The following is a 25,834-nucleotide window of genomic DNA, read 5'->3' on the forward strand; positions in this document are numbered from 1 at the left end:
CATCCTGGATTCTTCTTCTGGAATCTTGGACTACGGAATCTTGGGCTGTGGGCCTGAGTGGAGGATCCCAAGTCGCTGCTCCTGGGTCAGGGCGCGGCTGGGTCCCAGGACGGCCCCCCTCTGCCTCCCCTGACCCGAACGTGGCTGGGAGAGCGGCAGCCATTCTGGGAGGAGGAAGGAGACATGGCGTTGAGGAAGAGAAGCAGACAGGGCCACCCGGGAGGGAGGGAGAGTCCGAGCCAGAGGGCCAGGGAGAGACACCAGGGCATTCCCAGGGACAGAAGAAACAAGGCAGAACCCACCAGAGTTGAAGAAGGGCAGAGAAAAAAAAAAAAAAAAAAAAAAAAAAAAAAAAAAACGAAGGGCAGAGAGACACTCACCCAGGGATCGCCCGGCCGTGCGCCTTCGGGCAAATGGCCTCCCGTGTCTGAGCCTCTGTTTCCTGGTCTGTGAAGTGGGGGTGAGTGATCTCCTTCCCCGCTCGGCTAGCTGTGAGCGCCCGGGGAGGTCCTGTGTGTGCCAGGCGCCCAGGGCCTCAGACCAGGCGCTGGTGTCACTCCTTATTCGTCTTTCAGGCGCACTTGAGGAGCCCAGACCGTGTACCAGCCGCTGCTCTAGGCCCCGGGAGACGCGGCTCATCAGGCACACGTCCTGCCCCCCGGAGCCCCGCGTGTACCCCTGTTGTCCTTGCCGGGGTCACCGTCACGCAAGGGAGCGTGAGCTGGAATTTCGGGGGACGCGTCCTCAGCCCAAGGCGCAGGTCCCAGCCTGGGAGAGAGGGGCCCCCGCTTCCAGCCCCGGGTGGGCCTCTCGGGGCCCCAGATGTCCAAGATAAAATGGGCAAAGACCCTTTCCTCTGTGCCAAGCGGCAGGGACATGGCCCGGGATGGATGGTGGCCCCCTGGGGGCCCTCTGTCCTTGGCGGTTCGTCCTTAACTGTCTTCAGGATTCTTAGCTCAACGGAGGGGGCGGGCGGTGGACTGGGAACCCTCAGTGAGTGGAGGGAAGTCCCGGGCCCAACAAGAAGGCGCTGGGCCGCCGGGTGGCCCCAGGGCCAGGGTCTGTGCCAGGTGTGGGCGGTGGGTGTGGAAATGGCTGGGGGTGAGTCAGCGGGGGCCGCCACGCCCTGCTTCTGCTTCTACTTAAGGTCCCAGCAGCCATACCCACCACCACGCCTGTCGCCCCAGCGTCCCAGCCATGGCGGGAAGCTCTGTGAGTGCCTTCGGGGGGCGTCGGGGCCCGGGGGGCTTGGACCCAAGGCGGCACCGGACTCGGGGAGGGGCTGGGCCTGGCTGAGGTGTCCCGCCGGCAAGGACAGAGTGGGTGCCAGGGTGTGCTACCAAGGGTCTGGGCTGTGGCTCCCGGGTGGACCCGACCCATCCCCATGCTCCCATCTGCCTCTCTGGATTCTCCCTTTCTCCGTTGATCCCTCGTGGTTGGCTCTCCCGCTCTTTGTCTGGCTCTGGCTCTCTCTCCTTGGTCTCTGGGCCTTTTCTTCTCACGGATTCTGCCGATCTGGGTCCCGGATGCTTTCTGCCTGGGGCCGACCCACGTGTGTCTCTCGTCCGCGCCCCTGGTTCCCTCGGACTCCGGACTCCCCGCCGCTGAACCTGCAGAACGTGCCCCACAAGACGTCGCTGCCCGAGGGCATCCGGGTGGGCACCGTGATGAGGATTCGCGGCGTCGTCCCGGAAAAGGCCGGCAGGTGAGACCCCAGGCCCCAGAGGTAAGGCTGGGAGGTGTCCAGGCTCAGCTGGCTCAGACTTCTTGCAGCCCAGACACGAGGGCACCAGAGCCACCTTGGCCCACAGGGTCTTAGACTCCCCGGGCCATCGCTGACCTTCTGGAATCTGAAGTCTTCACTTACTTGTCCCGTGACTGTGTAGCTGGGGTCCCTACGTCTCCCTAGGGATCCGGGGCTTCCAGAGCCATCCCAGGGCTCCCATCTAGAGTCCTATGGCTCCCAGTCTGAACGCCAGGAACCCTGGAAAGAAGTCCTGCGATCTGGAGGTGCCCTGGGCACCTGGGAGGCCGAAGCGGTCGGTCGTAGGACTTCCGGGTCTGGGAAGGGCAGGCTTCCTGGGAATCTGCGGTGCCTGCAAAGGTGCGGGCCCGTGGTGCTGTGCCCAGCCCTCTGGCAACGGGGATGCCCTAGGAACAGAGAGCACCCTGGCCGTCAGCATCGTGACTCCACGGCAAACGTTAGAGGCTTTGGAAATGAGGGGCACCCGGGGCCATAGCATAGTGACCCTCGCTAGGTGCACGCGGGTCCAGGGTCCCTGGAGCTTTTGGACGCCCTGGAGGGTGGGTCCCTGGCCACCGGCCCACAACCCTTCCCCCTGTGGCGTGGGACGTTCTCCGGTGCCAATGAATTGGCACGGCCTGGCGGTGGGGGGTCCTGTACATTGGTCCCTGATCTTGGTAGGGTGCTTCTTGGCCTGTGACCTTTATCCTCTCCTCCCTCCCCCCACTACCAGGTTCTATGTGAACCTGCTGTGCGGCGAGGGGCCGGGCGGGGAGGCTGCCCTCCATTTCAACCCGCGGCTGGACGAGTCCACGGTGGTCTTCAACAGCCTGGAGCAGGGCACCTGGGGCCGGGAGGAGCGCGGCTCAGGCATTCCCTTCCAGCATGGGCAGCCCTTCGACGTGCTCCTCATCGCCACCGAAGAAGGGTTCAAGGTGAGTCCCTGCCACCCACAGGCGCGGGCGCCCAGACCCCCGCCCCGCCTGCAGTCCAGGCAAGTCAGGAAGGCTCTTGGTGGAGGACGGGGACAAAGGCCCGGCCAAGGCGGGGCCCACGTCCGGTCCGTCCCTCTTCTTCCCCTGGCGCAAGCCCACGTGTGCCCGAAGGCAAGGGTGTGGCCGTGGCAGGGACCGGGCGGCAAGGGCCCAGCGCCCGGAGGGTGGGTGGCCCCTAGCGGGAAGCGGGGCCCTGGTGTCCCGGAGCAGGGGCCCCGATGGCTGGGCGACTGGGCCGGGACGCGCGTGTCCTCGGGGAGTGGTCGCTGCACAGCGTCCAGCGCCCAGGCCCTTCCCCACGTTCAGTGCGAGCGGCCGGAGGGAGGCCGTGGACGCCGCCGGCGGGGCCGTAACAGCCACCGCCTTAAGCGCGCGTCCGCGCCAGACAGGTGGCCCAGGTGAGGACCACGACAAGAGGTACGGCCATCGGGGCGCATCTCGCCCCCGGGGACTCGGGGCCCCGACCCCTGACGCCCCGCCCCCCTCGGCCCCGCAGGCGGTGGTCGGCGACTCGGAGTACCACCACTTCCGCTACCGGATCCCGCCGGCGCGCGTGCGCCTCCTGGAGGTGGGCGGGGACCTGCAGCTGCAGTCGGTGAAGATCTTCTGAGCCTCGGGGCGGGCGGCGGGGTCGGGGGTCGGGGGTCCGGGGTCCGGGGTCCCGGGCGCGGGAGGGCAAATAAAGTTTCAGTCCGCGTGTGTGCGCCCCGTCTGTGCCCGGGTGTCCTTCGTCTGGACGCGGAGAGCAGGTTCAGAGCGGGGAAGACCCTGACGAAGGGTCACAGCGATGCGGCGGCCGGGGCGGGAGTGGGGCCCCGCGGCCTCGGAGGGCAATGTGTGGCCGGGACGCCTCCGGAGGGTCGCCATCGGGTGGGGGTGGGCGTTGGCTGGTGTCCAGCGGCGCTTTGCGGGGCGGCCCGGCCCGGCGGTCGAGCGGTGGGGACAGCTGATGGGGGTTTGGAGCGGGCTCAAGCTCCCCTCGGTGCCCCCTCTGCGGAACATCGGAGCTCCGAGCCGCTGCGTCTGCAAACGGGCGAACGAGTCCCCGCACGTCTGGTCCCTGAGACCCCGAAATGGTGGAGACGGTGCCTGGGCCTGTGCGGGCTCCGCGCGCCGCTGCCCTCCTCGTCTCACCTGTATCCCCGCTCTCCCGCCTGGGGTGCGGGGAGCCGGCCTGGGCGGGGTGGGCGGGGCAGCGGATGGGGCGTCGCCGGCCTCCCAGCTGTGGCGGAGTGGGGACAGGCTCCCGCCCGTGTCCCCGGGGCAGACGCGCACTGAATCGGCACCTCCCGGAGGAGCTGCGAGGGGACGAGTGGGGGTTGTGGAGCGGTGCGGAGGCAGGGGGACACCACAACCAGGCCTCACGAGCCCCACATTCACCCTTCTCCACCTGTGCTCACAGATGGCCCCGGGCCCTGGCCCTGCGGTGTGACAACCAGGGGGTCTGTGTAGTGGGCGCTCACGCAGACGCCCAGTCAACCCCCACTGCCAGGCGATTTTCTAGTCGAAGGTGACTACTCAGCACTTAATGGCTATGGGTGGAGGGAAGTCGTGACTCCGCGATGCGACAATCGCCAGGCTGGGTCCGTTATGAGATGGAGACCCGGCGCGCTGGCCGGTCCCCCACTGCGGCTGGGCCTCGGGTCCGGGTCTGGGCAAGTCTGGAGCCACGCCCCTGGAGGGTTTTGCCCGTAGTTTCCGGCCGGCTTCCTTGCGAAGTACACGTCGCCTCCTTGTGGCCTCTGTCGAAGTTGCCACGCTGGCGGTCGGTACTGGAGGTAGGATTACCCTGGTTTCGTCTGAGGATGCAAAACTTTGTGGGACTTCCAAATCTGGGCGAATTCGAGTCCTTTCAGCATCTGAACTTCTTCTGTACTTGAGATCTTCCACCTGCAGCAGCCCCTCTTCTTTCTGGGCCCTTCTTTGTATATTTTGGGTGGTTCCTCCTCTCCCAGTTGGAGACCTGAGAATATCTACAGCTATTGGTACACCAGGGCTGTCTGTTAAATGAACTAATTTTTATTTTATTTGTCTGTGTCGTGTAATTTTGGAACGTTTAAGAATTTTTTGAGGGCGCCTGGGTGGCTTCATCGCTTAAACGAGGGACTTCGGCTCAGTTCATGATCTCCTGGTTCCTGGGTTAAAGCCCCGCATCACGCTCTATGCTGACAGCTCAGAGCCTGGAGCCTGCTTCGGATTCTGTGTCTCCGTCTCTCTCTCTGCCTCTCTCCCGCTCCCGCTCTGTCTCTCTCTCAAAAATAAATAAGGATTAAAAAAAAAAAAAACAAAAACAGAAAGAAAAAAAGGAAATTTGGGTACCAACCCGTATGGGACAAATTTCAAAAAGTATAGTGAAAAAGTTAAGACATTGTTGGCACCACTGGTAAACTAGGTTGGATGATGGTGATTCATCCGTGTTAATTTCCTGATGTTCACTTCTTTTTTTTAATGTTTATTTATTTTTCAGAGAGAGAGACAGAAAATGAGCAGGGGAGGGGCAGAGAGAAAGAGAGAGACAGAGGGAGACAATCTGAAACAGGCTCCAGGCTCTGGGCTGCCAGCACAAAATCTGACACCGGGCTTGAACTTGGGAATGGCGACATCATGACCTAGGCCGAAGTCCGACGCTCAACCAACTGAGCCACCCAGGCGCCCCCCCTGCCACCCCCGCTCCGGTTTTCACTTCCATCTTACCTTGTGCATAGTGGAGAATGTTCGTGTTTATACAAAGTATCATTACATATTACAGTATTTGGAGGTGAAAACGCAGCATGTTGGCAATCTATTCTCAGGAAAAAATTGAGGTTTGTGCTGTACTTAGAAACTTTTGCCATTTCAGGGGCACCTGGGTGGCTCAGTCGGTTAAGCGTCTGACTTCGGCCAGGTCATGATCTCACGGTTCGTGAGTTCAAGCCCCGCGTCGGGCTCTCTGCTGGCAGCTCAGAGCCTGGAGCCTGTTTTGGATTCTGTGTCTCCCTCTCTCTCTCTGCCCCTCCCCAGCTTGTACTCTTTCTCTCTCTCTCAAAAAGAAAAAGAAAAGAAGATAATTTTTTAAAAGTTTGCCAGTTCAAATATGTGTATATATTTAATATATAGACCATTTGATTTAATTTGTGTGTATGTTGTGAAGAACGGGCCCAGCTTCATTCTTTTGCACATGGATTTCCAGTTGAAAAGACTATTCTTTCATCATTGTATTGTCTTGACACACTTCTCAATATTTAATTGATCATAGATGTATGTGTTGTTTTTTCTTCTTGCTTTTATTTATTTGTAAGAGAGTATTTGTAAGAGAGTATTTGTAAAGTTTTATCTGTTTATTTATTTGTAAGAGAGCACAAGCGAGAAAAGGGCAGAGAGAGGGGGAGAGAGGATCTGAAGAGGGATCCACCACTGTCAGCAGCCTGATGTGGGGCTTGAACTCATTAACCGCGAGATCACGACCTGAGCCGATCGATGTCAGACGCTCAACCAGTTGAGCCAGCCAGGTGCCCCTTTCCAGATAAACTTCAGAATTTCCTTGTCAGTTTCTGAAAAACAAAATCAGCTGTGATTTTCATAGGTATTGTAGACCAATTTGGGGAGTATTGTCATCTTAACAATATTAAGTCTTTGGATCCATGAACATAGGATATCTTTCCATTTACTGAAGTCTTCTTTAATTTCTTTCAACAATAGTTTGTAAGTTTTAGTATACAACAGTGCCTGAACCCATTTTATTGTTTCTCTGATTCTCTAATTCACTTACATTTACTTTTGTGTTTATTATTTCTTCCACTTACTTTGTTGTATTAAAAACTTATATATACTTAGTTTACTGTGTCATTCTTTCTTATTTGATAACAACATAATTTAATTCTATTAACATAGCTCTGATAATATATTCTATTCATTATAATTATATGCATTTTTAAAAATGTTTTTCATTTATTTTGAGAGAGAGAGAGAGAGAGAGAGAGAGCAAGTGGGGGAGGGGCAGAGAGGGAGGAGACACAGAATTCGAAGCAGGCTCCAGGCTCTGACCTGTCAGCACAGAGCCTGATGCGAGGATCCCACTCACGAACTGTGAGATCATGACCTGAGCTAGGTCATGGACAGAGCTAGGAGGCTGGGGCTTCAGGCTGCTACATCTCTCCGCTGTGCCCCTCACTGGATGTGCCCTCAGTCACAGAGAACGGCCTCACCCAAGGCCATGCCCCTCCCAGGGGCTGATCCCTGCCAGTGACTGGATGGTCCTGGGAGATAAAACGGGTCCTGATCCCATTGCTTCAACTGGGGACAAGCAGTAGAGTGGCCACCCCGGCTCCAAGTCTCCTCATAGCATTGTCTGAGGCTTATCTCAACCAAGTCATCCCTCAGCCCAATCTTGCCCCTCTCACTTCCTTTTGGGGGTATCACCTCAGGGTCCACAAGAGCCCTTTTGCAGGCAGTTCTTTGTCTCTGGGTCTGCTTCTAAGGAACTCAACCTAAGACACAGGACAATACAAATACATGTGTCATTAAGGTATGCTCTAGGGACCCTCAGGTGACCTACGCCGAAATCCGCACTTCCAAAATAGCCAGCATGTGGTGAAAAGTCCGATAGACAGTTACTACAAGAGCTTCACCTATTTACCTTTGAGAAACACAAGAGACTCCATTAATTAGCATGACGAATGTTAGAAGTGGGTTTTCATTTGCGTATCGAGTGGCTTATTAATGATTAACTTAGTGGGGGCGCCCTGGCTGGCTCAGTCGGTTGAGCAAAGGACCCTTGATCTCAGGGTCATGCGTTCAAGCCCCACGTTGGGCATAGAGTTTACTTAAAAAAAGAAAAATTAATGTAATGTGTGTAAAAATGGGCTGTTATTGGTGAAACTGGTAACATGCAATGTTGGCTCAAATATTTCAGATACTCGCCACCCTTGTTTGAACAGCATGTAAGAATCCAGTGAACCTTCAGGGCGCCTGGGTGGCTCAGTTGGGTAAGCGTCCAACTTCAGCTCAGGTCATGATCTCATGGTTCGTGAGTTCAAGCCCCGCATCCTCAGTGAGGAGCCTGCTTGGGATTCTTTCTGCCCTTCCCCTGCTTGTGCTTTCTCTCTCTCTCTCTCTCTCTCAAAATAGAATAAAACTAAAACATTTAAAATAATCAACAAAAAACAATAACAGAATCTACTGAACCTTCATCATTCACCTTCAGGAATGGTGCCCAAGGCATGAATTCTAAATCATCCTGTGATCGCTCGATGGTTCCAGAAGGACCCTAGTTGCCTGGTTAGCTCTATGGCTAACTGAATGGTCCTCAAGGATGTGGTCAGGTGCCCCTGAAATGAACCTTTCATGAAAGGTGAGTTCAGAGCACCTAGAAGGATAGCCTGCGGGGACTTCATCAAAATTACATCAGGGGCGCCTGAGTGGCTCAGTCAGTTAAGGGTCCAGCTCTGGATTTCAGCTCAGGGCATGACCTCATGGATCGTGGGTTCGAACCCCACATCAGGCTCTGCGCTGACGGTGCAGAGTCTGCTTCGGAATTCTCTCTCTCACCTTCTCGTTGCCCTTCTTCTGCTCTAATTCCCTCTCCCTCTCTCTCTCAAAAATAAATATACATTAAAAAAAACCCACCTTATAGGACAGGTTGCAAATCTATTTTTGTTCCTACCTATGAATCATCGTCAGCAACTGCTCTGTCTCTGGCTAGTCCAGACGGGGCAGGTCTCCGCTCTGCTCCCCTGTCGGGGTGGGCTTCGTTCTCCAGCACACTCGCCTCCGGCTGCTAATCGGTGTAAGCCCAGTATTGTGTTCAGGTCTCAGTTCTCCCCGGGGAGGGATCAGTAGCTGCCAGGAATTGGAGGTGGGACTTTCCCCTCACACAAGCTCACTACTGGGTAATTTGTTACCAGAAAACCTCTCAGAAGGAATTCTACACATGGGAGAATATTAAACAAACAAAACCAAAAACTGAAAAACAAGCCATGCTCTGGGGCGCCTGGGCGGCTCCGTCGGTTGAGCGTCTGGCTTCAGTTCCTCGTCATCTCACGGTTCATGAGTTTGAGCCCCGCGTCGGGCTCTGTGCTGACAGCTCAGAGTTGGAGTCTGCTTCGGAATCTGTGTCTCCTTCTCTCTCTCTCCCCTGCTTGCTCTCTCTCTCTCTCTCTCTCAAAGAAATAAACATTTAAAAAAAAAAAAAAAAAGTAGTAAGCATTTGCTATTTGTTATGCGTGTAACAGATACCTCCTGCACCCGGGAGTGGGGCTTTTCCTTTTCATGATAGTGTGTTAGGTATATATATATATATATATATATATATATATATATATATCTTAATGGCTCAAGTGCAGCCCTAACTTGGTGAAGCAAGAACACTTTGCGGGTTATGTAAGGGGTAGAAATGGAGGAAACTGGTACCTGATCTCTTACTCCACAGGGAATTAGTGTCCTGGGCATGGTTGCAGAAATCATGCCGGGAAGGTTGGAAAGGTTTCTTTTGGTTTCTAGTGACAAAGAAAAAGACCGTTAAATTGAAATTAAAACTGGGGAAAAGAGAGGGGCAGAATTTCTTGGCTCCTTGAATGTAAAAGTCTGGCTTCAAGCACATCCGCATTGAGAGACTATGCTCACGGAATCTTTCTTTCCCTGTCGCCTGGAGGTGCTTTGCTCAGCGCTGTCATTCTCAGGACGGGTCTCAGGACAAAGGTGGCCGAGGTGGAGTCTGGCTGCTCGGGGGTTTCCCTCCCACCAGCTTCGTGGCCCCAGAGAAAGAGAAGCCACGTGTCCGGAGTCTCCCGGGAATAGCAGGGGGTGTGGCCAGGGCTGCGCTGCTCCGATTGGCTGGTTTGGGTCAAACGCCCCTCCCCGGAGCTAGGGGGAGGGGCCAGCCGTCCTGGAGCCACACGGCTTGAGAGACTAAAGGACCCTTGGATCCCCAAAACGTATTGGGGGTGCCGATTCCAGAAAAATCGGTGGAGGATACTCGGCTCCCAAAGCAACAGACGTCCAGGACTCTGGCATCAATGCGTTTTTCTTTCGTTGGCGGGGGAAGGCGTATCTGGGACCCTGGACGTAAGGAGGGAGATGGAGAATCAAGCGAACTCTTGTTCGTGGGATGTGATCAGAGCCTTGCACCAGGGCAGGCAGCCGGCAGGGAGCTAGGAAGAGCTGTGGCCAGCGGGGACCTGCGGGGACCTGCGGACGGAGGCCAGGAGGGGCCGGGCAGGTGGCAAACGGTCTGTGATCTGACAGTCTCCACAGGCAGTTTCCTGCTCACTGCCAGGTGTCAGTCAGGTTTTATTCAATGCTTCCTCCTACTGTTAGTAGTAGTACTTGGGGGGCAAACAGGGGAAAGGGCTGTGACCTGTCGGTGGGAATGGGGGCCTCAGAGGCACTGGGAACAGCTGTTTCCTGAGCATCCACGTGTCAGGTGCTGCTCTGAACATGTCCCGCGGGTTCACTCATTTGCTTCTCACGACAACCCTCTGACGTTGGTCCTATTATTATCGTTCCTGTTGTAGACATGAGGAAACTGAGGCACAGAGAGGTTAAGTGACTTGCCCAAGACACACAGTCTGTAAGTGGCACGAACCCCAGCCCCTTGGCTCTTAACCCTGGCAGGTGTTCCAAACCACTGTCACCTGCCTCACATGGCGGGGGGGGGGGTGGGGTGGCCTTGGCAATTCTACAGGACGGTACCCTGTTTTATGATCCCTGTTTGGTGGCCACACAGCCAGGGGCTCAGACAGTGTCTTTCGGTCCATTCGGAGGGAAGAATGCCTGAGGACTCAGGGACATCTCTTGCCACAGAGGTGACAGTGCAGGGGACCCCCGCTGGGGGTAAAAGTCTGCCAGGACCCAGACTGGTGAGTTTGTGGCCTCTCAGAACCAATTTCTATCACTTCTTCCAAAGGCTCCAGCTTCCTTTTGGGGAAATATCGCTCCACTGGACCCTGAGCGGCGCGTGGGTAGGGTGGGGTGTCACTGGTCACGGTCACGGTCACGGCGGGCCCACCTCCCGACCCGGGGCAGGTAGGTGCAGAGTGGGCCCTCCACAGTCAGCCCTGTGTGGGGCAAACAGGCCGAGGTCTGCCGTGTCGGGGAAGGGGGAGACAGGGTCCTGGTGGCCCGGGAGGAGTGAGCCAGAGGGGGCCCGGGGTCCACCGTGGGTGACTTGAGAAGCTACAGGGGCAGAGAAAAGGGTGGTGAGGGACGGACTGGGAGGCATGCACCAGACAGAAGGTACAGCGAGAACAAGACACCCCCAAAGAGATACGGAGAGAGGGATGGAGACAGAGGGAGATACAGACAGAGACACAGATATAGTGACAAAAACTAAGAGCTAAAAACAACAACAGGAAAAATAAAAGCAGAGGAAGACAAGAGGAGACAACAGAGATGGACAGAGACAGAGACAGTGAGGCCGAGACAGAGAAGAGAGACACCACGGCAGAGAGAGAAACCGTCTGATGGAGAGACGAGGAGAGATGGAGACACGCAGGATAAACACGCCGCCCTCCTCACCCCTGCGGCCCCAGCTCCACAGAGGGAGGGGCAGGGACGAGATGGCAGAAACACACCCCCACACTGACCTCCTTCCAGGACTCTCTGTCCCTCAGCTCTGCCCGCCTTCCCTCCTGCTGTCGGCCAAGCCCATTAAGTTTCTGGCCCAGCCACAACTGAAGGCCCCACGCCCTGGGGAGGAAACCACAGAAGAGGCGTCCCCGCTGCCTAGCACCCCAAACCATCAATTAGTATTAACAAGGGAAGGCTCCTCGCTGCCTAAAGACCCCCATCGGAGCTCTGATGGAGGGGAGGCCCCACCCCCATGACTCAGGAGGTTAAAGGGCCCGGGGGCCAGCCTGGGAGCCCAGAGTGTCCCGATGGCGTGTGGCAGCAGGAGGGTCACTATCCAACTGGTGGACGAGGAGGCAGGGCCTGGGACCAGGGGCCCGAAGCCCTTTCGGGGCCAGAGATACGAGGCGATCCGAGCAGCCTGCCTGGATGAGGGAATCCTGTTCCGCGATCCTTACTTCCCTGCTGGCCCCGATGCCCTTGGCTACGATGACCTGGGGCCGGACTCGGAGAAGGCCAAAGGGGTGGAATGGCTGAGGCCCCATGTAATGTGTGGCTGGGGGCTGTGGGGGCTGGGCCGCTGGGTCTGAGGGAGGAGGGGGCTGTGGGGGCTGGGCCGCTGGGTCTGAGGGAGGAGGGGGCTGTGGGGGCTGGGCCGCTGGGTCTGAGGGAGGAGGGGGCTGTGGGAGCTGGGCCGCTGGGTCTGAGGGAGGAGGGGGCTGTGGGGGCTGGGCCCCTGGGTCTGAGGGAGGAGGAGACTGGGAGCCCCGGATACGAGGAGGAGGGCTGGCTGTTTTGACTCCCGGGTCTGGCGAGGCCCAGGGAAGCCGAATCCCTGTCCACGGGCTTTACAAGCCTCTCCCGGGGTTGGAGGCGCTCATTGCCCTGGAGCAGTGAGGGCAGGAGGGGACCCAGGCATCCGACCTCTCGGTTGCTCCTTCCCTCCCTTTCCTGGCTGAGGCCTGGAATCCCCCAACCCCCCCAGGAGTTTTGCGCCGAGCCCCAGTTCATCTGTGAGGACATGAGCCGAACAGACGTGTGTCAGGGGCGTCTAGGTAAGACCACCGAACCCCTCTGGGGCCCCCAGATCTGGCAAGTTGCAGCTGGGACCCTGCCGGCTCGGCCCCTGGGTCTCCCCCTCAGGCTCTCCTCTCCCCACGCCTCAGTCTCCCTCTTTCCAGGCTCCCCCAGTCCTCATCTCTCCCCCCAGGTAACTGCTGGTTTCTTGCGGCCGCTGCCTCCCTCACTCTGTATCCCCGACTCCTGTGCCGGGTGGTGCCCCCTGGACAGGGGTTCCAAGGGGGCTACGCAGGTGTCTTCCACTTCCAGGTAGAGCTCAGGACCTCTGTTCATGCCTCAGTCTCCCCCACGGTGACATGGATGTCACCGTTGACACTGTCCCCTTGGGGCTGTAATCCATGGGCCGGTGCGGCAGGGCTTGGGGTCGGAGGATGGGGTCCTTGGAAGCCTGGACCCTGCCCTTCTCGCACCAGCTCTGGCAGTTTGGCCGCTGGGTGGACGTCGTGGTGGACGACAGGCTGCCGGTGCGTGACGGGAAGCTGATATTCGTGCGCTCAGATCAGCGGAACGAGTTCTGGGCCCCGCTCCTGGAAAAGGCCTATGCCAAGTAAGGACCCAGCACACGTCCCAGCCGGCAGGCCCCACCCCACAAGGGGTCCCCGGAGGCGGACGGCTGGGACCCTCTACACGGCCCGCCAAGGGTCCCAAACCACGTCACGGCTCCCAGGCCCCCGAGGTCACACCATCCCCCGAGGGCCTCCAAATTATCAATACCTCCCTCTATCCACACTTCACACAAAACGTTCCTAGAGACCCGCCAACACTCGCAATTCCTCAGGAGCCTGAAATCTCCTCTCTCGGGCCCTGGAGCCACCAGAGCTAAGATCTCCCCCCTTGGGGGACCTGAGAATCCAGAAAAAAATCTCTCCTACTATACTGGGAAGCCCAAAGCACCTCCCAAATATTGAGTGGAGTCCATGGAACCCTCGATCTTTGCTTTTCTCCACCCTGTGGCTCTGAAATCCCCCACAAGCCCCATAGAGATCACCCCCAACGCGGACATCTCCCGGAGACTCAGAGTTTCAGACACGGCTCCCGGGATGCCCAGAATTCTGGCAGAGCTCTCCTGTGATCTCCCACATCACACAGTCGTGTGGCCCAGGGACCACAGGTCCAATCTCCAAGGGCTTCCAGACTGTGCCACAGTCCCCTACCCACCTTGGGAGTCTGCAGATGTCAGGGTTGGCCCCCTGGACCCGCACACCCCGGGGGACCCCAGGTCCCGGCGCGGGGACGGTGCGTGAGATGCTCATACGTGCCCGAGACGTTCTCACCCCGGACCTGCCCCCACAGGCTCCACGGCTCCTATGAGGTGATGCGAGGCGGCCACATGAATGAGGCCTTCGTGGACTTCACAGGCGGCGTGGGCGAGGTACTCTACCTGAGGCGAGACACCCCAGGCCTCTTCTCCGCCCTGCGCCATGCCTTGGCCAAGGAGTCCCTCGTGGGCGCCACTGCCCTGGTGAGAGAGTCACACCCCCATGGGGACCCCCACCAGGACCAGGGCACAGTCAGGGCTTGAGAGGGGTGGGGGTGGGGGGGTGGACTCCTGTGCCTTCTTCTCTGTTCTGTGTTCACTGCTGGCTGGTCTTTCTCGCCCATCCAACTCCGGCAAGTCAAAAGGAAATGTATTTGCTCTCATAACCAAACGGGCTTCAGGCACAGCTGAATCCAGGTGCTCATCCAGTGGATGTTGAGAATGTGTTTTTCTATTCCTGGTTCCGGATTAGTTTCATTCCTGGGCGGGCATTCCTCTCATGGGCTCCAAAGGGCTCCCACAACTGCGGGTCCCTCCTACCACCCCAGTGGTTTTTATTATTTAAGTGGTTTAAAAAAAATTTTTTTTTTAAATGTTTATTTATTTTTGAGGCAGAGTATCAAGAGGGGAGGGTCAGAGAGAGAGGGAGACACAGAATCTGAAACAGGCTCCAGGCTCTGGGCTGACAGCCCAGAGCCCGACGCGGGGCCCGGACTCACGGACCGCGAGATCATGACCTGAGCCGATGACCTGAGCTGAAGTCGGAGGCCTAACCAACTGAGCCACCCAGGCGCCCGCCCCCGCCCCCACTTTTTTTTAAGGCAAAGCCTCTTTCTGAGAATTTCAGCAAAAGTCTTAGGATTGACTTTCATGGGCTCAGCTTGGGTCATATGTTCATCTGTGACCCCATCACATAGTCATTTGCTGAATTGGTCTAATTCCTTCACTCATTCATTTGCTTAATCCTGTGCTCAGTTACTGATTCCCGGTCCTTTGGGTTTCTCTGCCCTCTCCAAGTATTTTTGTCTCATCTTCCTCTCTCTCCTTCCCCTCTTGCCTTCACTCCCCCATCCGATGCCCTCTCGGAGCTCTGCTTGACTCCTGCTGTGGTGGCAAGAGCAGGGGGCGGGGGGGGGGGCAGAGAGGAGCAGCCACTCTCTTGTCCCCCCACCGCGGCCTCAGCATCCCCTGTCCTCCGCCCAGAGTGATCGGGGCGAGTACCGCACCGAAGACGGGCTGGTGAAGGGACACGCGTATTCAGTCACGGGCACATACAAGGTGAGTATCCCCCGTGAACGGGCTACAGGGGTGCCCCGGCGCCACCGCCCACGGATGATGCCGTCCTCAGGTGTCCCTGGGCTTCACCAAGGTGCGGCTGCTGCGGCTGCGGAACCCATGGGGCCGCGTGGAGTGGACCGGGGCCTGGAGCGACAGGTGGGATGGATCTGGGGTGGGTGGGGGGCTCGGACCCGCCCGCCCTCCCCTCACCCCCCAGTCTCCCTAGCTGCCCACGCTGGGACGCGCTCCCCGCCGAGTGCCGAGACGCCCTGCTGGTCAAAAAGGAGGATGGCGAGTTCTGGTGAGGAGCCCAGCCCAGCCCTGCCTCTGGACCAGCGCCAGGTCCCCGGGGCTCAGGGAGGGGGCGAAGCCTGCTCGAAGGGACATGGGGCTCGTTCACGGGGACGAGTCTTAACAGCTAGAAACTGTCCATATGGTGGTAACTTCAGGGTTGGGTTCTATCTGGGGGAGTCGAGGAAGAATTCGCAGTGATATTAGGGGAACTGGGAAAAGCAGTAATCTTTGGAGGGCTGAAGGGGGCTGGCTAACATTTAGGGCCATTGTAGGAGGCTTGCTGGTGTCGGGGGCATTTGAAGGGGCTTAAGGATACCAGCTGCTGAGAGCCCGAGGGTCTTGATGTTTGGGGGCTGAAGGCAGTTTGGCAATATTGGGGAGGAATGTATGGAGCTTGGTTGTCTGTGGGGCATTGCCGGGGACTTGGAGAGATCCGGGGGAGCTGGGGGGCTCAGCGATCTGGGGTCCCTTCCGGAGACGCGGTACCGTCTGGTGGACTGATGGGTACTTGGCGATGTTTGAGGAATCGGGGAGGGTTGTGGTTGGGGTGGGGGGGGTCATCCTGGGGTCTTTGGCAGACGGGGGCCCCGGGGAGGTGGCGGCTGGGGAGGACCTGAGCGCTGGCCACCCGGCAGGATGGGGCTGGAGGACTTCGTCCGATGCTTCAACACGGTCCAGGTCTGCTCGCTGAGCCCCGAGGTGCTGGGCCCGAGCCCAGCGGGGGGTGGCTGGCACATCCACACTTTCCAAGGCCGCTGGGTGCGGGGCTTCAACTCTGGCGGGAGCCAGCCTGGCAACGGTGAGGCCTGGAGGGCGCCCCAAGAAGCGAGCAAGGGGGGGGGGGAGGGCCGTGGCAGGCCGGGTGACCCCCTCTCTCTCCCGTCCGCTAGAGACCTTCTGGACCAACCCCCAGTTCCGACTGACGCTGCTGGAGCCCGATGAGGAAGAGGACGATGATGAGGAGGGGCCCTGGGGGGGCTGGGGGGCGGCGGGAGCGTGGGGCCCTGCGAGGGGTGGCCGCATCCCCAAGTGCACCGTCCTTCTGTCACTCATCCAGCGCAACCGCAGGCGCCTGAGGGCCCAGGGCCTCACTTACCTCACCGTGGGTTTCCACGTGTTCCAGGTGGGACCCCAAGGCTTAGCGGAAGCAGCAGGGGACAGGCGTGGAGGGGCTGGGAAGGCCGAAGGGGTGGAGGTCAGAGACAGGACAGAGCCCAGGGCATGGGGGTGGGGGGTGGGGAACGAGGGGCAGGGAAGGTCGCCCAGGGTGCAGACAGGAGCCGGGTCCAGAGGGGGTCGCAGATGGGCTGGCCGGGACAGGGACTGAGGGGCAGGGGCGTGATGATGGCGGAATGGGAAGAAGAGGGAGGTGTGGGGGGCTCTGACTCGCCCCGTTCTTCCTCCTTACAGATCCCCGAGGAGGTGGGTCGCGGCGGGGACCCCCAGATCCCGGCCCCGGGGGCTCGGGCACCCGGCGCCAGGGCGGCGGGCGGACAGCGTGACCGCGGGCGGCCCGGGTCACGGTCACGATCGCGCCGCGTTGGCCCCGCAGCTGCTGGGCCTGTGGGACTCCCCGCGCAGCCGCGCGCTCCTGCCCGGCCTGCTGCGCGCCGACCGCTCGCCCTTCTGCGCCCGCCGCGACGTGAGCCGCCGCTGCCGCCTGCGCCCCGGCCACTACCTGGTGGTGCCCAGCGCCGCCCGCGCCGGCGACGAGGCCGACTTCACGCTGCGCGTCTTCTCCGAGCGCCGCCACACCGCCGTGTGAGCCGGGGCACCCGGACCCGCCCTCGGGAGCCCCAGGGCCCCGCTTCCCGGGACCCCCGCGGGGATCTGCCCGGGGCCCCAGACGCGGGGGGGGGGGGGGGGGAGAGCGTCCCCTCCCCCACTTCCCTTGTGTCATTTGCAGGGAGATCGATGACGTCATCAGCGCCGACCTGCACGCCCTCCTGGTGAGGGGCTGCAGGGGATGGGCACTGCGGGGCAGGACCGGGTGGGGGTCCTCTGGGCCGGCACTAAACCCCACGCCACCCCCACCCTGCCCCACAGGTCCCCTACGTTCCCCTGGAGCTGGGGCTGGAGCAGCTATTTCAGGAGCTGGCCGGAGAGGTGAGGATGGGGGGACAGGACGGAGGGGGTCCACCCCTCCCCTTGGACACCGACCACCCCCCCACCCCCACCCTCCTGGGTGTCTCATTTTGCTTTAGTTTCTCCGTCCCTCTGTGCTTAAATCTCCTTTCTGCTCTCAAAATGCTCACAGCTCTTCCCTGCCTCAGGGCCTTTGCTCAGTCTGTGTACCTTTGCCTGGATGGCCCTCTCTCCCTTCACACCCCCTGCCCCGGCTAAAGTCTCATCTTTCTAACGTGCCCTTCTCTGGAAGCTCTCCCACACTCTCCCCCCGGGGCTGGTCAACTGCAGGCCTGCTGTGGACTCCAGGGGCCCAGTGCTTCTCCACTGCAGCCCTGTCTACTCTGGGGACAGGTCTCTAGCTCTCCCTGGACCATGAGCTCTCTGTCACTGCGGTGTCCCCAGCACCAGCCAGCATGCTAATTTGGTCAGCCCCCAGCTGTGCTGTGTTGTGAACGGCCTGAGTGAATGGCCTCACACCTTCTCTCTCCTTGAGCAGGAGGAAGCACTCAGCGCCCCTCAGCTCCAGACCTTATTAAGCATCGCCCTGGAGCCTGGTGAGTTGGGGACCGGGGTGGACCCCACGGACCCCCCCCCCCCATATGTGTTAATTCATGATGCTGCTGGGAGTCAGGTCACGGGAGCCCTGGACTCCGCGTGACAGCGTCTTCCCACATGTGGGGCCTGTGGCAGGACTGAGGCCACCCCACTCAAAAGGACCCCCTTTCTCTAAGGGAGGCAGGGGGCGTAGCTGCCACGAGGGGACTTGGAATCCCCTTGCCTGGGTTCACATGTCGGCTCTGCCAGTTCCCGGCGGTCACTTGGCTCTCTGAGCCTCAGTTGCTGGCGTGAGGACAGCGGTAGGGGATAGCGGCAGTCCCCAGCACTCGTGATGACGGCCAGCTCACAGGAAGTACTCGGCTTCGTTTGTTTCCTGCAGCCAGGTCCCACGCCCGGACCCCTCGAGAGATTGGGCTCAGGACCTGTGAGCAGCTGCTGCGCTGTTTTGGGGTATATGAGGGGGGCAGTGCCTGGACAGGGAGGATGGGCATGCTGGGGCCCGTGTCCCCCTTCTGGGGACAATGACTTTAACCAGATGCCCCATCCCCAGAACGGGCGAAGCCTCACCCTGCACCACTTCCAGCAGCTCTGGGGCCATCTCCTGGAGTGGCAGGTAAGGGGGGGGGGGGGTTGGGGGAGCCACCTCCTCCCGGAAGGTAAGGCACTTTTACTAACGAGGACATAGGTCTCCTGTGGGCTCGCGGGGCCCCAGGGGAGGAGAAAGTGGACCACGTCATACCAACGTGGAGGGACGACTTGGAGGGATCTGGCCTTGTCCCACTTGCCCTTCTGTGGTCCCTCCGGGGCACTAAGTGGCTCATGGGTGGAAAACACAGGCTCTGGTCCTGGTTTGAAATCCCGGATCCCAGGTTGGGCCCCCCTCTGGCCTTGCGACCTTAGGCAAGTCACCTCCCCTTGAGGGGCCTTTGTCTACCAGCGGGAGGTGTTAATTCCCGCCTCTCCGGCCCGGCCCCGGAGGAGGGAGTGGTCCAGGGCCTCCCTGTGCCGAGCCCTCTCGAAGCCCCTGGTGGGTGGAATCCCGATGTGTCCGGCTGTTACTAGTATTCCCATTTCACAGACTGGGCAACCTGCTCAAAGTGGTAGAGCTGCTTGCCCAGGGCCCGAAGCCAGGAAGAAAGGGAGCTAGGTGGGAACCCAGGCTGACTGGCCTCCAAGGTCCCCTTTTCAGGGGGCTTGGGGGGCTCGGGGGGTGGGACTGACCCGTGCCTCCCCGCCCAGGCCACATTTGACAAGTTCGATGAGGACGCCTCTGGAACCATGAACTCGTACGAGCTGAGGCTGGCGCTGAATGCGGCAGGTGTGTGCGGGGGTGCCACGGGGACGGGTCTGCTCCCTTTCCTACCCGCTGTACTCTCGCAGGCCTGGCTGCCTGCTCACCTTAGTTTGCTGCCAGCTCTTGGCCGGGACTGGATGCCCCCGGGAGACGGGGCGCGAGGGGGGATGGGCCTGGGACGGTGCTGGGGGCCTGGAGCAGGGCCTCCCAGAAGGGGAAGAGAGGGGAAGCCTGGGAGCCCGTGTCTGACGGGCACCGGTCCCCAGGGCATTGCGGTAAAATGGCCCATAGTCCCCTGAGTTTGGGCTGGAATCCTGCCTGTACTTACTCCCGGGGGGGCCCTGGGCACCTGAGTCCATCTCCTTGATGGAGTCTCCGTGTAAAATGGCCAGGACACAGGGCAGCTGGGAGGAGCCCGCAGGGCTCAGCGCTGGGGGGAACCTGCTTCTAGTCACTGCCCCGGCAAAGGTTTAGGAAAGGCTGGCTTCTTCCAGGAGAGGAACAGCCTCATTCCCTCTGTGTAGCACGAAATCTGGCCCGAGGGGGCGGAGCCAGGGAGCAAGCCTTTCCCTGGGCTCTGAAGCAAGTTAGGGATGTGCGTGCGTGGAGGGGCTGGGACCAGAAGGGAACTCCCTGTCGCCCCCCCACCCCACCCCACCCAGGGCTCGTCTGCCACAGCCAAGCCCAGGGTGAGACACGGGGGGACGGGAGGCAAGCCTGACAGCCTGTGACCCAGTCTGAGAGGCAGGGGGCCCCTGGGGGAGAACCTTTGAAGTCCAGAGATGTGCAAGAAAAGAGCCCAAGCGGAGGGGAGATGGAGTCAGAAGGCTGGGAGGTGTGGCACAGAGACAGAAATGGAGTCCCGGGCGGACAGAAGCAGAGGCGAGAGCGAGGGGTGATGGAGGGTTTGTGCTGTTCGTATTACTGGGCCTCTCGTCCGTGCCTGGTGTTAATCTAGGCAGAAGACTGATAAAGTGCTCTTGCGGGTGGGGGTTGATGTTCTGGTGCCGCAGACGACGAACAAGATCATCTGGGTCAGATGGTAACACATGCTATGGCGGGAAAAGAAAGCAGGTGTATGTGTGTGTGTGTGTGTGTGGGGCGGGGGGTGGCCTGGGACACAGCGGCCAGGGAAGGACCAGGGTGCTAAGGGAGACTGAACCTCGGGGACACAGGACCAGGTGCGGTCTAGACAGAAGGGGCAGCCTGTGCAAAGGCCCTGAGATCAGAGCGTGGGCCGCGCTGCAACAGCTTCAAGGGGCCAGGTAATGGAGATGAGAGAGGGGGCTGGTGTGGCCAGAGGAGGAGGGTGGGGAGGCAGTGGTCAGAGGGGAAAGATCAGTGGGGTGAGAAAGCAAAGCTCTATGAGGCCTCATGAGGACCTAGGCTCTTTGAAAAATCGTTTTTTTAATATGTAGGAGAGGAAGGAGATAAGGCAAGTCCAAGGTCAGGGTATGTGGGGGGCTGGAGCCAAGAGCAAAGGGAAGGTCCCACTGTGTATGGAGGAGGGAGCGCCGGGGAGGGGACCAGCAGGAAGCAAGCTCCGGGGGCCCCTGGAGATGGTGGGAGGTCTCGGGGCGGGAGGTCAGCAAGAAAAGTGACCTGCTGCAGCTCAGCCACACTCTGCGTGTTCCCCGGACACCTGCTCTGCTCCTGGCCCTATGCCGGCTGACGCTGGGGGTTTGGTGGTGACCGGAAACCCTTCCCTTACCTCCAGCGGCTTCCAGAGCCACCAAGGACAGGGACGGCCCAGAGGGGTCAGGGCGGGGACGGGGTGGACACAGGGAGCCAAGGAGGTGCTCCACGCTGCAGGCGGGAAGGGAGGGGGGATCGGAGAGGGCTTCCTGGAGGAGGCGGCACAAAGGCTTAGGAGCGTTCTGGGCAGAAGGAACATCGTGTACCAGGGAGGCAAGACAAAGCACAAAGTCCAAGTGCAGGAGGGGTTGGAGGGGGTAGATGAGGCGTGGTCTGCGAAGGCCACCGGGCGGTTAAGGACAATGGGGGCCCTGGGGAGGGGCAGCAGGGACCTAGTGAACCGCGTGAGGGGTTTCCCAAGCGGCAGGGGATCCCGGGCAGGACCCCACACCAGGCAGCACACGAGAGTGGCCAGAGGAAGCAGTCTGCATGAAAGGTCAGTAGGAATGTGAGGGGGCAGCTGAGGGGTTCTGGCCCCTCCTTGGGCTCTCCCACCTCCTCCGGCCAGGGTCCCCCCCGGCTCAGGGCAGATGAAGGCCGGGGGGCTGTGGGAGGTCACACTGCCAGGGTGGGGCTGCAGGCCCCCGACCTCCTCCAGGCCGTTCACAGCACCTCACACAAGGCCCAGCAGGTGATGGCACCAGACAAGCGTTTCTTTGAACGAAGGCACAGAACAGGGGGCAGAGATGGGCTTTAGGAGGTGGCAGAAGTCCATGAAATCGTCCTCAGAACTGCGTTTATGTGGCCACGTGGGGGAAGGGGGAGCCGTCCTGCAGCCCTGCCTCTCGGAGGGTTACCTGACCTGCAATGCGGTCTGTCAAAAGCCTATTGAGACGTGTCATCAGAGGTGATTTTTATCAGGTGATTTCTAAAGTTTAGAAATTGCCTCTGGTAGGAGTATGAAGAGAGGCTCTGTGTGGGACTGACGACGTTTTGCTGCACAGAAACATCCTCCAGGGTCCATTAGCAGAAACTCACCAGAATTTAAAGAACAATAAGACTGGCATACAGTCATTGTGTGCCACTGTTCTGAGCTCTACGTGGGGCATCTTCGCACAGCCTTGCGGGGTCAGGGCCGTCACCGTCCCCGTCTGACAGAGGAGAAAGCCGCGGCGCGGAGAAGTGAAGGGAGCTGCCCGCGGCCGCACGGCGGGGGACGAGGCAGAGCTGGGCTTCGAGGGGCGGGAGCAGCTCGGTGTCTTCCCCGGGGAGAGTCGCGGTGGGGCGCGGCGCCGAGATGGGGCTCACGGGGACGGCCGAGGCTCAGCGGTGGCCTCCCCTAGGCTTCCACCTGAACAACCAGCTGACCCAGGCCCTCACCAGCCGCTACCGGGACAGCCGCCTGCAGGTGGACTTCGAGCGCTTCGTGTCGTGCGCAGCCCAGCTCACCTGCATCTTCCGTGAGTGCCGCCCGGATGCGGGTGGGCCGGGGGGAGGAGGTCTCCCACGCGCCACGGCGGGTGCTCAGCCCGCCCTCTCCGCACAGGCCACTGCAGCCGGCAGCTGGAGGGAGGCGAGGGCGTTGTCTGCCTGACCCGCAGACAGGTGAGCCTGGGCCGGAGGGAGCGGCTCAGGGCGGCCGGGTGGGCGTCCTCCCCGGGGACCTCTGCCTCGAGCCGGCGGTCCTCTCTCCCCCAGTGGATGGAGGTGGCCACCTTCTCCTAGCAGCACCTGCGGGCGGAGGCGGAAGAGCCGCCGGGACCCCCCCCCCCCCCCGCCTCTGCCTGGCACGCGGGGCCGGTGCTCTGGCGCGATGCGGCGGTTCGGAGCGTCGCCGCGGGAGCCAGCCCGCCTGGAGCGGCTTCTGGCTCCAGTGCCCACCAGCCGGGCGATGCTGGCCACGCAGCTCCCTGCACTTCTCTGCGCTTTGCTCTCCCCATCCGGACGCGGGGATGGCGACGGCACTCTTCTCGTGCAGGCTACGCGACTTAGCGCTCGGAGCCTGGCAAGAGCGGGTCCCCGGTAGCACCCATTTTTACAGTCACGGGGACGGGGATCTCCCAGGCCCAGCCTTGCTCTGGGAAGAGGTTCTCCTGTGGCTCTGCTAAGCAGAGAACGGAGACGGGAGACAGAAAAAGAGAGAACACCGTAGGAATCCTTCTGAAAAATATTACATGTTTTATTATCCTGTCCCCAAGAAGGGTGGTTTATCCAGAAACCGAGAAAAAAAAAAAAATAATCAAATCAATCAGAATAAACTCAAAAATGGGGAGGGGGGAGGAGGGGGAGGGAGCAAAACCCATCAACTAACAGGCGGCCAGGCCAGCAGCCCACCCTCCACCTCGGGAGGGTCCCCAGAGACCCATGCCCAATGACAGACGGCAGAGAGGAAAAGCGGGAAGGGGCTGGGGGAGGGCAGCAGATCAGCTATGTCTTCATCATGAGAGCAGAAGGCGGCAAGGATGTGTTGCTAGGTGAATATATATTTATATAATAAATCCGTAAGTTCATAAAGTAAATAGTAATTCTCTGAAAGTTTTTAATTCCTTTTTTATAGGTTTTTCTTGTGTGTGCATTTTTTGTTTTTGTTGTTTTGTGTTTTTTCTTTTTTTTGTTTTTTTTGTTTTTTTTTTTTGTTTTTGCTTTTTGGTCCTTAGAAAAATCTGAGAGATATACATGTCTGGACAAAGCAAGGCGGGGGCTGGCTGGGGGTGGGGGTGAGAGGCTGGTCTGCCCAACCCTACTCTTCCATTGCAGAAAAGGAGGGTGCTGAGTTGCACCCCCTCATCTCCTGGCAATCGCAGGTGAGGGGAGAGGGAAGAAGGGAGCGAGGCGGGGTCCTCTTTCCTGTTGGGCAGCTGTGTCGCCCTCTGCTGGGCCCACTGCAGGGCCCAGGGCAGGCCAGGGCGGTTCCTGGACAAGGCACGTAGGGCTTTGGCCTGGATGTGGGAGGCCTTGAAGGGACCTCGTGGTGGTGGTGGTGGTGGTGGTGGTGGTGGTGGGTGGGGGTAGGCAAGGGGAAGGGACAAAGTGTGGGGGGCATTCCTAGGGCCTGGAGGGGACCTGTTTTGCTGTGGGAATCCACGGTCCCCTCCACATAGTTAAAAAACAAAACAACACATCATATATATTTACCAGACCAGAAGCGCTGACCCCAAAAGTCTCCCTCACCTCTATGCAGGGGGAGGGGGCCAACAGACAAAGAGAGAGGAGAGAGCCTGCCCCAGCCCCTCCCTGCCCACCCCACCCCCCACCCCCACCCCCACCCCCCCGGAAAGAACTGACAGAGTGCTTTGCATAGATACAGAGTCAGAGGAACAGGACCTGGGAGGCCCCCACAGCGGGGAGAAGGGCCGAGGGCTCCCCCAGCCCCTCCTGGAGGCTGTGAGGAGGGGGCGTTCGGTTGGGGTTTCTCCAGTGGGGGCCTCACAGGTCACTCTCTCCGTACAGGGCTGTGGAGAAGGACTTATAGTCGAGGGCGCCAGGCACAGCATCAGGGCCCTGGTACGGCGCCATGCGAGCGATGCAGTACTCGGCCTGGTCGGGGGGCAGTTCTCTCCGCAGCTCCTCGGCCGTGATGAAGTTCTAGGGGTGGGAGGGTGGGACTGTGAGCCACCCCCACCCCCACCGGCTCTGCCCAGCCCCCCTCTCCCAGTCCTGGCTGCAAGGGCCCCTCCCTGCCGGGAGCCCAGGTACCCCCGAGGTTTCCTTTCCTGCTTACCTTGTCCCCTGCCAGGACCTTGAAGGAGGCAATGACTTGGTCAGCCGTGTCTGTGTCGGTGGTCTCCCTTGACATGAAGTCAATGAAGGCTTGGAAGGTCACGAGGCCGCTGTGGTTGGGGTCAACCACACTCATGATGCGGTTGAACTCAGCGTCACCCTGCAAGGGGGAGTGGGGTGGGGGATAGGCTGCATTGGAGCGGGGCAGGGCCCGGCCTAGTGGAACGGAGCCAGGAGAGCAGGGCCACCTGCCGTCAGCCCGTGCCATCAGCCCGCCTCCACGGGTTCTGGCTCCCCAGGCCAAGGGCCCACTCGCCCAGACTGGGGATACGCTCCCTCTGTCCTCCCCACCCACGTTTTTGGGAAGTGGGAGTTGGGGAATGGATCAAACAAGTCTACTGCTCCTCAGCCCTAGGCTCACGACTTAGTTCTGGAGGGTAGGGAAGAAAGAAAGAAAGAAAGAGAAAGAAAAAGGGGAGAGAGCCAGAGGCCTGACCTCCTCTCTCCGGAGACTTCCAGAAAAGGAGGTGGGCAGCTCAGGGAGTCATCGGAGAGACCCCAGCCCAGCAGAGGAGGAGGCGGTGAGGCCGCGCTGCTCTGGTGGGGGAGTGTCCCCGAGGACACGGAAACTCTGGAGGCGGTGAGGAGGAGGGGGGAGGCTGCGCAGAGAAGAGGGGGTAGAGGAGTGGGGGAGGAGAGGCACAGCAGCGAGGGGGAGGCAGAGGCTGCATACCAGGCTGTATCCTGTGGAGATAAGCAGAGCCCTGAAGTCATCGGAGTCCATGCTGCCTGTCTGCTTCTGCTCGAGGACGCAGGGACAGCAGAGGAGGCCAGGCCCAGAGTAGGCAAGAGGGGCCGCCCCATGTGCACAGCAGGGAAACAGGACAGTGGCGGGAGCCGGGGAGACAGAGGTGGCCCCGAGAGACCAGGTAAGGGGGAAGGTGTCCAGAGAGACACAGGGCAGGGAGGAGGCAAGAGAGCCGGTGAAATGGCACACACATGGCAAGGGGTGGAGTGGCGAGAGGGAGGGGGGAGACAGAGAGAAGGAGAGAGAGAGAGAAGAGCAGTTAATGCCACAGTCCGCTGGGGCCCAGGGGGGCGCGTACCTGCCGGTCATTTTCCACGTCGTAGCCCAGGCTGATGAGGCAGGCCTTGAACTCCTCCGGCCCCAGCGCCCCGCCGTGGTCCTGCCGGGTGTCCGAAGGCGGGTGTGTGCGAGGGGCGGTGTGGAGACCAGGCCGGCACGGAGACGCGGGGAGAGGGGCCAGGGTCACATGCAGAGGGCGGGGGGAGGGGAACACATCGGG

At 60.1% G+C, this 25,834-nt stretch overlaps 3 protein-coding genes and 2 long non-coding RNA genes across 11 annotated transcripts in view; 2 read left to right on the plus strand and 3 right to left on the minus strand.

Annotated features, from left to right (window-relative positions):
* The first annotated feature begins 362 nt into the window (after positions 1-362).
* Positions 363-3,451, plus strand: LOC132677721 (galectin-7-like). 2 transcript variants are annotated; one of them, XM_060629497.3, is made up of 6 exons: positions 363-460; positions 576-760; positions 1,148-1,212; positions 1,617-1,705; positions 2,478-2,679; positions 3,236-3,451. In XM_060629497.3, the coding sequence occupies exons 3-6, from the start codon at positions 1,198-1,200 to the stop codon at positions 3,347-3,349; spliced, it is 420 nt and encodes a 139-aa protein (XP_060485480.2). In that variant the 5' UTR covers positions 363-460; positions 576-760; positions 1,148-1,197; the 3' UTR covers positions 3,350-3,451. The 2 variants fall into 2 exon arrangements, with proteins under 2 accessions (XP_060485480.2, XP_060485479.2); XM_060629496.3 differs by lacking the exons at positions 363-460; positions 576-760; positions 1,148-1,212 and having other exon boundaries at positions 1,330-1,705.
* Positions 3,452-6,047: 2,596 nt separating this feature from the next.
* LOC132690522 (uncharacterized) lies at positions 6,048-9,459 on the minus strand. The gene is made up of 4 exons (XR_014136241.1): positions 9,340-9,459; positions 9,127-9,212; positions 8,381-8,864; positions 6,048-6,269 (listed from the first exon to the last, which is right to left on the minus strand). It is a non-coding gene; the product is annotated as an uncharacterized LOC132690522 (long non-coding RNA).
* A 166-nt stretch (positions 9,460-9,625) lies between these two features.
* Positions 9,626-22,882, plus strand: CAPN12 (calpain 12). The gene is made up of 22 exons (XM_060651035.3): positions 9,626-9,780; positions 10,622-11,828; positions 12,269-12,338; positions 12,494-12,612; positions 12,777-12,910; positions 13,657-13,825; positions 14,825-14,899; positions 14,970-15,055; positions 15,126-15,200; positions 15,829-15,992; positions 16,084-16,316; positions 16,604-16,615; positions 16,746-16,954; positions 17,100-17,142; positions 17,240-17,299; positions 17,817-17,874; positions 18,258-18,328; positions 18,429-18,491; positions 19,118-19,196; positions 22,151-22,267; positions 22,354-22,412; positions 22,506-22,882. Exons 2-22 carry the CDS (start codon positions 11,592-11,594, stop codon positions 22,530-22,532), a joined length of 2,160 nt encoding a protein of 719 aa, XP_060507018.2. The 5' UTR covers positions 9,626-9,780; positions 10,622-11,591; the 3' UTR covers positions 22,533-22,882.
* On the minus strand, positions 14,933-16,698 carry LOC132690523 (uncharacterized). The gene is made up of 3 exons (XR_013552368.1): positions 16,584-16,698; positions 16,290-16,365; positions 14,933-15,043 (listed from the first exon to the last, which is right to left on the minus strand). It is a non-coding gene; the product is annotated as an uncharacterized LOC132690523 (long non-coding RNA).
* Positions 22,883-22,962: 80 nt separating the features above from the next.
* ACTN4 (actinin alpha 4) overlaps positions 22,963-25,834 on the minus strand; it is a 70,863-nt gene continuing 67,991 nt past the window's right edge. For 2 of the 6 annotated variants that reach the window (XM_078438460.2, XM_060651027.3), the window contains exons 19-22: positions 25,634-25,714; positions 25,261-25,326; positions 24,529-24,687; positions 22,963-24,392 (exon numbers count right to left, since the gene is read on the minus strand). In XM_078438460.2, the coding sequence (XP_078294586.1) occupies positions 24,234-24,392; positions 24,529-24,687; positions 25,261-25,326; positions 25,634-25,714 (465 nt within the window). In that variant the 3' untranslated portion in view covers positions 22,963-24,233. The remainder of the gene's footprint in view (positions 24,393-24,528; positions 24,688-25,260; positions 25,327-25,633; positions 25,715-25,834) is intronic. The other 4 variants (XM_060651026.3, XM_060651025.3, XM_060651024.3 and 1 more) reach the window with 2 other exon arrangements.

The sequence above is a fragment of the Panthera onca genome, chromosome E2 (genome assembly GCF_046562875.1).
Source record: "Panthera onca isolate mPanOnc1 chromosome E2, mPanOnc1 haplotype 2, whole genome shotgun sequence".
Taxonomy (NCBI): Eukaryota; Metazoa; Chordata; class Mammalia; order Carnivora; family Felidae; genus Panthera; species Panthera onca.

Bases quoted from the DNA above. Each gene is read 5' to 3' on its own strand.
- LOC132677721 (XM_060629496.3), top strand. From the start codon at position 1,527: ATGCTTTCTGCCTGGGGCCGACCCACGTGTGTCTCTCGTCCGCGCCCC. The intron at 1,706-2,477 runs GTGAGACCCCAG...CCCCACTACCAG, and splicing joins GTCCCGGAAAAGGCCGGCAG to GTTCTATGTGAACCTGCTGT. The intron at 2,680-3,235 runs GTGAGTCCCTGC...TCGGCCCCGCAG, and splicing joins CCACCGAAGAAGGGTTCAAG to GCGGTGGTCGGCGACTCGGA.
- CAPN12 (XM_060651035.3), top strand. From the start codon at position 11,592: ATGGCGTGTGGCAGCAGGAGGGTCACTATCCAACTGGTGGACGAGGAG. The intron at 12,339-12,493 runs GTAAGACCACCG...CTCTCCCCCCAG, and splicing joins CGTGTGTCAGGGGCGTCTAG to GTAACTGCTGGTTTCTTGCG. The intron at 22,268-22,353 runs GTGAGTGCCGCC...CTCTCCGCACAG, and splicing joins CCAGCTCACCTGCATCTTCC to GCCACTGCAGCCGGCAGCTG.